Source organism: Macrobrachium nipponense, chromosome 42, assembly GCF_015104395.2.
Source record: "Macrobrachium nipponense isolate FS-2020 chromosome 42, ASM1510439v2, whole genome shotgun sequence".
Lineage (NCBI taxonomy): Eukaryota > Metazoa > Arthropoda > Malacostraca > Decapoda > Palaemonidae > Macrobrachium > Macrobrachium nipponense.
The window spans coordinates 47939611-47949610 of record NC_061103.1 but is presented as its reverse complement, the minus strand read 5'-3'; the positions used below and the strand labels follow the sequence as shown (position 1 = coordinate 47949610).

The 10000-nt window shown below is 37.6% G+C and overlaps 2 protein-coding genes across 2 annotated transcripts in view; both read left to right on the top strand.

Moving 5' to 3' along the window:
- LOC135213453 (deleted in malignant brain tumors 1 protein-like) overlaps positions 1–10000 on the top strand; it is a 30232-nt gene that overhangs the window by 4850 nt on the left and 15382 nt on the right. The window lies entirely within an intron of this gene.
- LOC135213454 (uncharacterized) lies at positions 2039–8015 on the top strand. The gene is made up of 6 exons (XM_064247406.1): positions 2039–2175; positions 3078–3205; positions 3535–3638; positions 4375–4507; positions 6982–7077; positions 7297–8015. Exons 2-6 carry the CDS (start codon positions 3092–3094, stop codon positions 7537–7539), a joined length of 690 nt encoding a protein of 229 aa, XP_064103476.1. The 5' UTR covers positions 2039–2175; positions 3078–3091; the 3' UTR covers positions 7540–8015.

Sequence of the window (10000 nt, the reverse complement as noted above, 5' to 3'; positions counted from 1 at the left end):
ATTTTAAAGGTTTAATAATTGAACATTGATCTTATTTTCTAGACTGGTAAAGTAATCTTCAGCGGCTTGGCCACAATACAGCTCTATTGCATCAGCAAATTTTATATTATCCAAACATTATACACCCATATATAATTATATGAAGATAATGGTAATAATAATGCAATCAGAATCAACGATAACTGTTTCCCTATCAAGATTATTAACAAGGTCATACAGAAATTACTCAGCAAAAAGTTCTCTAACAGCCCTTTGTATTTTAACGTTCCAAAGAAAAAATTCTACGCATCTTTTCCGTACATAAAATCTGACAACTTCCGTTAAACCAGGGGGGCCTTTCCCACTAATTTTTTAAAAATAATCAATGAACATTTTAATGCCCTTGACGTAAATTTGATTCCGAAAAACCCCCTTACAATCGGCCACCCTTTTCAGAGTAAAAGACCGACTCTGCCCTTTGATGACGACTAATGTGGTATATAAGTATACTTGTCCCAGATGTGATATGGGAATTATGTGGGATCCACGAAAAAGCGGTCTTCTTAGGGTACGAGTCGATTCCCATAGGGGGGTTAGTCATAGAACTGGATGTCGCCTATCCAACCCAGATGCATCCAACATAAGAAATCATTCTTTGCAATGTAAAACTACCATCCAATACAAAGATTTCCTCTATAATTGGACAGGTCAACAACCATAAAGAGCTATTTATTTAGAGACACTGAAAATTAAACAACTTGTTCCTGTTTTAAATACCCAGTCCTCGGCTGCTCAACTTTTTTTATCTTGACTTTGTTGTTGTTCTTAAAGCCTCTTATTGTTTACTTTTCGTTTCTGCCTTCAGTTTTACTCTTGACTTTGCTCTGGCAGGTTAGCTCCACTCCTTTAGTTATTTATTATTTTCATTATTATTATTATATATTTTTTTAATAAATCTTTGTAGATTAATGCTCAATTCCATGTTTTTTTTTGTAAATTGTGTTTTAACTTAACTTATTGTGTTTTAAATATGGTCTTTTAAATTGACTTTTAGATAACTATTTTTAATTTTACGATTTTTTAAGTTTTTAAAAATTATTTTATTTACATCTATTGTAGAATTCCCTGAGGATGCAATAATGTATTGCGAAACGTCGGATTAAATGTCAAATGTCAAATTCCTGTGTGTTCCTTGCCTGCCTTCATATACTTAGTGTGACTGTGCAGGCTATATATAAACATACATATATATATAGCCTGCTGATTTTGGCTATATATATATGTATGTATGTACGTATGTATGTATATATGTGTGTGTGTTTTACAGGGAATATATGAAATCCAGGGATTTCACGGAATCCCTAGGGCAATGTGAAATAACCAATTCGCTTAGGAACATTTGATCCCAGAGGGCTCGTACAAAACATGTTGAAATAGTGATTCATCTACAGTTTCGCCGTGTTTGGTACCAGTGCCCCGGGGGTCAGATGTTTCCAAGTGTTAAGTACTTATCCGTGGAGGATCAAATACACATAAGTACAGTTGATTTCCCACGGGCTAGGACTAAACACGGCGAAATACATGTGACTCTCCAGGGGTTAGAACTATACACTGCAAAAACAGTGTAGACGAATCACTGTTTCATCGAGTTTAGTGGTAGCCTTCGGTCTTCAAATGTTCCCTGTAACACACGCACACACACACACTATATATATATATATATATATATATATATATATATATATATATATATATATATATGTGTGTGTGTGTGTGTGTGTGTGTGTGTGTGTGTGTGTGTGTGTGTGTGTGAGTGTATATATTTAAACTGTTTATTAGAGGTAGTTCAGCCTTTTTCAGATCTTAATTTCTCGAACGTCATGTATCGTTTATAGATATAGGAAGGTGGTATTGTAAAATGCTTCATGAAATTTTAGACCTTTATGGAGCACAGCTGCAGAAACTTCGGAAGACGGAAACATGACCACACAAAGTAACCAACAGTCCACAGACAGGATTTTGTTCTCTGATGAATTAATTTATGGTCCTCTTCTGCAGATACTGTGACAAGGACATCGCGCCAGGAACGATTTTCGAATCTTCCTCAAATAAGATGATACTCTACTTCGAATCTCGAACATACTGGCTTAAGGGATGGTCTGCTAATATCAAGTTCATACCCATACCCGGATGTGGGTAAGTGATTTATTTTGCATGGTTTTTTTCTGTGCCTGATTTTTAAGATGGTAAATTCAATATCCTCGTCCAGTGTGTAGGCAAGTGTTTTCTCCATTCATAGCAAAATTAAGCTCTTCTTCTCCCATATGTACTAAAGTTCCTTTACTCTTCTTCGTGATCCCCTTACTGTGAAGTTACCATGGAAAAGGCGAGACATATCACATGAGATGGGCAGTCTCAAGTGCTGGTACTCTAATGTGAATAGGTCTTACCTCCTGTAAGGTTAGGTGCATTTAGCACGAGGAATAATTGATATTTACAGGAAACTAACAGTGATATTTCTGAGCAGTCTGAACGTACATACTTCAGATTCTAAGCAAATGATAGAGTTATTTAGATGTGGCAGAATCTGCACTCTCCATAGTACTTTCCTGTCCTACTTTTGTAGCCGTATTGGTTATCATCTTGTCTCTGATTATGGTCAAGTATTATTAATCATGTATTTGTTATACTAGGGCAAGACCCTTTTTCTATAAGTGTTGTAGGTTCCTTATGCTCTCATGAATTATTATAACGTTATTTTATCTGTGCTTTTTCAAACTTTTCTCCAGTGTGACCAATTAGTTTCCAGCAGCAATCCATTTACCATGTGGTATTTCACCATCACTTTAATTTCCAGCAATCTGTCAAATCATACGACTCATTACAGAAGTCTTTTTATATTTCAAGGTCGATACGTCGGTTGGTTTGTTTCCGAGAGCATTTCCTTTCACGAGGTCTTTGGTTGTATTTTGTTACTTCCTTCACTTTCATTATGTTGTGGTGATCCTTGAAGTTACGTTGTTTTTGCAGAATCATTTTACTTTCCAGTGCTTCATTGAACCTTGTTGCGTGTTCAAATAAACCCTTTTACATTCTAGTGGTCCCACACCAGATGCCACCTGCATACGAGAAGATATTAGTGCTACCGAAGTACAATGGACTTCTCCCCTCTTTGGACAAAGCAACTATCCTGATTGATATGAATTGTTCTCTCACTTTAACTTCTGTAAGTGATTTCTTGTAATATATATACATACATGCATATATCTATGTGTATAAATATATATATATATATATATATATATATATATATATAAAATATATATAGATATATATATATATATATATATATATATATATATGTATGTATGTACAAAGACTGCAAGGATACTTGACTGTATTTGTCTACTGGGTGTATTTTTAGACCAGCAGATAGTGTTATTGATGATATTATTGTCTATACAACATACACAATGATGCAACACTACTGATATTTTAGGATTAATTTAGATTAGAAATGACCAAAGATAACAGACAGCCCCTCCTTTTCGACAGACTGAGCCAGCATGGGCTAAAATTACCTTCAACAGCTTCACATTAGAAACTGGGTGTGGAGATTACGTCTCATTTACAAAACCTTACAACTTTGGAGAAGCAAAGTGAGTATAGTTATTATATGGTCACCTTAAGTTAAGTTGGTGTTGGCTGTTGAGTTAGGTTAGTTGGCGTGCTTAGGTTAGGTTAGGTAAAGTTATTGCAGTTATATTGGTTTGGAATAATTAGTTGGATGACTAAGTTAGGATGGGTTGATTAGTAGATTGGCACTGAATGTACAATATTACTTTGATTTACAAGTCACATATATTCCTATGAACACCACAGAAAGCAGGCAATGAATGATTATATAGTGACTGCTTAAGAAATAAAACTGTGCCATCACATGGTTAGCTTGATCTGAGCTAACAAACAGAATAGGTAGTTAAGTTTTGGACGTATTATTGTAGATGGGGTTTGAGCATAACAGCTTTATGTACTGAATGTATCACTTACTGTTGTATTATTGTACATACAAAAGGTGTTTTGAGCTTCAATTCAGTTTTTCTGAGAAGTAAGGCTTACCTTCTTTATTTCTTGATTTCATTCAGACTCAATTAACAAATCACTTCTCTCTTAATAATGTTTTCTGTATCACTTCTCAGTGAAGAAGTAGAAGAAATAACAACAGATTTCATTCTCATTGTCCTTATTACCTAATATTGTCATGTTAGTATCGCTGTTTTTCTGGGATTCTCTTTAAGTAGAAATACAGTGGTATTAAATAAATACCGATGTTACTTAAGCCATTTCTTCTTTAATTATGGTTGGCAACTTTATCATTATTATTTTGATTAACAGGCTCTGTGATACCCAGAATGGAGAGATAATGCTTCCCTCATTCAATTCTGTTGGGACGTTCTTCAGCAATGCAGCTACCAACGCAGCTGGATTCGACCTGACCGTTACCAAAATGACCTCGAGTTGTCACAAGGTAAACGAAGATCGCTTGAATGGGATTCATGAGAAATACTGAAGTTCCTGTTTAGAGAAAGAGAGATTATTTATGGATTAAAAACTCTTGGGCAAACGCTACTTGACACATCTGTGCAGTTCTGAGATTCATTGCTTTCCTGTGCTTCATCTTAAAGACATCATACATCAAGTCATCTCCAGCCTCCTTCCTCATAGTTCTCATTTAAAAAAGTCCAAATCTTCCAACTTTTCTGGTGTCCACAGCTGACACTTTCATATACTATTCTCCCAGGGGTTGAGTGAAGGACATGTCCAGTCCATTATCCCCAGGGGAGTAGTACCATCATTGGAGGAGATGAAGATATAAATGCATATTTCATATATATATCAAAGGTGTGGGTTCCGAAACTTTAGTCCGAACCTCCACAACTTGCAGAACCCGTTTTTGGTTGCGGACTTGATTGGCCGCTACCACGTGCCAAAAGTAGCGGAGTAGCAGGTTGAGGAATTCAAAAATTGAATTCCGCAACCACTACCATTCAAAATTGATGTGGCGGGATCACAAGCAAAGCAACAAGCTCTCTCCACAGTTACTATAGTTGTACCGACTATTGAACTTTCCCTCTGCCACACTTCCTTTTCACGTTACTATATACACACAGGACAATTGGTTTACCGAAATACAGAGCACACAAAACACAAACACATGCACTCACCTTAGACTCCTAAATTTTCTCACCACTCATACACATTAGACCAATCGTCCTGCAGCTGCCACAGCAGCAGCAGCAGCCCCTGTTTGGGCACCAAAAATACTGTGGCGGGCTCACATGCAAAGCAACAAACCAAGCAAGCTCCCCACAGTTACTCTAATTGTACCTGCAATCAATGTTCCCCCTCTACATTACTATTTACCGACAGGGCAATTGGTTTACCGAAATACAGAAAACACAAAACACGCAAACGTATGTAGCCTACTCACCAGTTATGACTGTCTTCCAGGTGAGAAGCTGTGCTGTCCGCTGGATAAGGTCGCCAAGACAACACAAAACAACCAACCGAGAACTACAACCATACCACAACTTAACAACACGACAAATCACTTCACAGATGAACACCAACAGCTCGAAACAACATGCCAACCATACTACAACTCGAACCCAGCACGACAAACCACCAACTCACAGACACCAGAATGCACAACCAGTACAACCAACCTCGTCAACTTCACAACCAGACAGGCACACGCACTACAACTTTACAACATCAATCAATCAAATCACACAATATCAAATGACCATCTATGGATAAGACCGGTGCCAAACCAACTGTATAGTATTGACACTGTTCCAAGGCTCTCTCTCCTTCCGACTGACTCCATTGAATCTTCCTGCTTCTGCGCAAATGAACAACAACAGCCAGCTACCAACCATCCTACCACTGCTATTTATCCCTCCACCCATTTCTTCCTCTCTCTCTCTCATGAAGCCCTTCATCATCTCCCTCACCATCTCTTGCACATTACTCATCATCAACTCCAGCTTCTTATCCACTTTTTCAATTCACTCCTCAGGCCCCCCCTCACTTTCTCATTCATTCCCTCTTCTGTACTCCTAATTATCCCTCTCAACTCTTCCAATTCCCTCTTATACTCCTCATTCTCAATCCTAATCCTCTCTTTCTTAGGTTCCTCCAACAACCACAACTCCTCCTTCAACCTCTCTACCTCACTCAATCCATCCATCCTAAATTTTCTCTCCACTCATACACTCTCAATGTACCAATCGTCCTGTCTCTGCCACTCTTCACAGTCCCTGTTTGGGCACCAAAAATGTACTGAAAAATGTACCGGAAAATGTAACGAGACATCTTCACAAGTTAACATGTTGCTATTTGCTTGTTTAATGGCTGACCATTGGCCATTGCAGAGTCTAAGAGACGCAGGATTGAATTTGTTTTGATGGCGGGGCATGGGGGCCAGTGGGGTCGTCCCTCACCACCCACAACTTTAAACACCTCGTCTTCACAAAGGGGAACCTCAAGACCCTCAAGAACTGCAGGAGGAGGAGGAGGAAGAGTTTTAAAATATAAACTTCTTGTGTATTTTTTGTGCGGATTTAGTGAATTGATACTTATTAGAGTAAAAATACTTTATAAGGGTGCAGTTGTAATCTTGCAAAGTATTTTTACTCTATTAGTGTATTACCCTAATGGAGTAAAAATAGTTTTTTCCACTATTTTGTGTTTAAATCAATAAATGTGTTAGAATTTTTGTTTCATTAAAAAAGCTATTTATTTTGACTGCTGCTTTGGTTGCACTTTACAGCAAAAGTAACAGTATTGGGGGTGTGGAGGTGCGGGTAGTGGTTTCCAAGAGTTAAAAAAACTTGCGGAAGTAGCGGTAGCAGCAACCGCCTCTCAAAGTTGCGGAGATGCAGGGTGCGAAACCTAATTTTGAGTAGCGATGCCCATATATATACTTTCTTATTCCAGGTCATCACCCTCACAATTGGTAGCAGTTCTACTCTAGAAACTCCCTCTGTTGGTAGCAACATGTGGACACGTAACGCTTGTGAATGGTGGATCACAGTGGGTGAAAGCTAAGAATTTCTCTATCTGTAATACATTGCTCATGACAATATCCAAATTTAAATGTGTAAACAAACTGTATCTTGTTTGAACGAAAGGTATATTCATCTTTGGATTCCTCTGACTTCATTGGAGTAATATGTCAAGGAAAACATCATTATCTGGTAATGTTCTTTACTATATAAGCAGTATGTTTATATATGTTTTTCCCTTCAACAGTCCCCAGCTGGTACAAAAATCCAGCTGAAGTCCTCAAAGTTGTTGGTCAGGAACTGTAATTCGGAGGGAGTCCTCGTCAACCAAAATGGAGACTCTTCTTACCCTACAGCATCCACTAGCGCTATCTGTGGGAGGTCTGCCAGTTTACAGACCACAAGCAATGGAAACAAGATGGCCGTGCTGTTTTATAGCAACAGGGCCAGGAGCGGCATGGTAGCAGTTGCAACTGTTGTTGCAGCCTAAGGAATAACAAAGTGAATAAATGTCTTGGTCCTGTAAGGCTCTCTGCACTTTATCATCACAGAACATCAAATTCTAGTCATCCATGAATATAAAGAAAAATTATTCTTTTTCAGGGTAATGTCTTCTTTGATCTTTGATTACAAAGCTCGTGTTTACTTCTAAATAACCATTAGGAAATAAAACAAAGTCTACTTCCAAGAACATTAAGAATAGATTCACCAAACCTGGCAGATAATATGATGTTTTGTCTTTATATCAACATAAATGTTTCAATGAATTATCAGTATGGAATAAGACTTAAGAATAACGTAATGAGTGAAGGTACTAGAGCAAACTTTTTGACTTGCATATTTTGAGTGGCAGTAGAACTGGGTATTTTATTAAGATGTACCTGACTAGTAGCCTTAAAACTGCAGGACTAAACAAGGAATGTTTCCAAAAAAGATCTGTATGTTCTAAAATTTACCAATAAAGAATAGGAGATTTGCAACCCTCTGATAATTCTTCAATCCTACATTCAAGAGAGTTTACATGTCATGGAAAGTTGATTTTTTTATTGTAAAACTACCACTTGTATTCCCAGCATTGCTGGCTGTCAACAGCATTGGTTGCAAAAGCAGAAGTATAAAACCTAAACTAAAATTGCTAAAATAGATTCAGTGACGTACAATTCAAAGCCAGTGTATCAACAAAAGGTCTGATGCTCACAAGAATATAACAGGAATTCACCTATGAACAGAACATCAAGGGAATCCAACAAGGAAAAAGAATGAATGATTTTGCTGTCAGCGCATTTGCTGCTTAAATGAAACCCTAAAGCTGTTGAGATAGAAATGATTCATCAGAACCTTCTTAAAAGCCCTGCATATTTTCTTGAGCAAACTTCCAAGTAATCCTTACAAAAAGAGATGCTTCATGAACGCCATGTATTTAATTTTCCTCACCAAAGCAGAAGCCCGTAAGAGTAACATCTTGGTATCTTGATTGGAAATCTTGACGTCAGTATTGTTTGCTCCATAGAGTACAAAGTCATTCAAGCATAAACATCTCATCTATGGTTTTAAAACTACATGACAAATAGGAATGGTGTTACCATTCTGTTGTCCATGCCTGGAAAAGCGGTCCAAAAGAATGGTGAAACAATAAATTTAAGAACTCCCATGGATGTGTTCAGTTAATTTACCAAAGTTGTAAGGAAAATTAGACCATTCACTTTGCTATCCTAACAGCACTTGGTCACGAGTATTCATCAGAATAAAAAAATAAATACATATGTATCAATTCATACATCATATACACAGGAAACTCTAAAGTGAAACTAATCATTAACAGGAATCCAGCATAGAGCATTTAGGTCATCTCCACTGAGAGCATGCTTGTAGATGCTGGTGAGATGCCTTTGGATTTACATACCAACATCTGATGGTTTGGAGTTGGTACAGATTTCAGAGGCCCCCTAAATCCTTAACCAGCATTTGTATCAGAAACGAAAGACATACGCAGTTTTAGGAAAATTGCCCCAAGCAACCCCAACTGTAGGCTTTTAGAGCAAAATGTATAATCCGTCAGTTAACCATTCCAAGACCAGAGACTTTACCAGCTTCATATTTGGTTAGCCTCCACTGGAACCCTCCTGAGTTAAAATGCTATAGGTATTTTAATTCGACAAAAACAGTAATGTTCCAGTGAGGTAACGAGATCAATATTTTCAGATTGTTCCTCCTAACAAGAGAATTCTGTTGCTGATTTTGCAGATGGCTCAAAGTTAGATGCTGTCGTCAGCTTTAGAGTAGCCTTTCCAGACATAGGAAGAATTGGGAGATTATAATCTGTTGCATATATTTCACAGCAGAACTGCGAGCAGTTTAGAGGTCTTTAAGGAAATTTTAACTTTGAATGGAAGTAGCTTTACTATATATTGCGACTCAAGAAGTGTTCATCAGTCTTAAGGATCTTTGAACTCTCTACGCCCACTGATTTTAGAGATACTGTATTGGCTGTTGTTAGTGAAAAGAAGAGGTAAAGAAGTAATTTTTTTCTGGGTGCCTTCCTATGTTGGGGTTCTTCAGAACAAGCAAACTGATCAACCTGCTAAGTCAGCGGCCACTTCTCCAGAACCCAGAAGATATATTTCCTCTTTTGGTCAGAAAATTGAAATCATTTGGCAGAAACCTTTGGGATAAATTTAAACAAACCAACCAATGAGCAGTGTTACGTCATCAATATCTCTTTGGTGATATCCCTATATGCCAAGGAGACTAGAAACGATCTTGTTTAGGCTAAAGATTTCACATAAAGCCCTGTCCACACGACCATTCTTTGTCTGGGAAGCTTCGTCCATTGACAGACAAAATCCATAAACAAACAATAGTTTTTTTACACATGGATGTGTCCGGCCAGGCAAATTGTGAGTGGGAGTGAGCACAGAAGGACAATTGCAGCATGACACACAGCCAGAAAA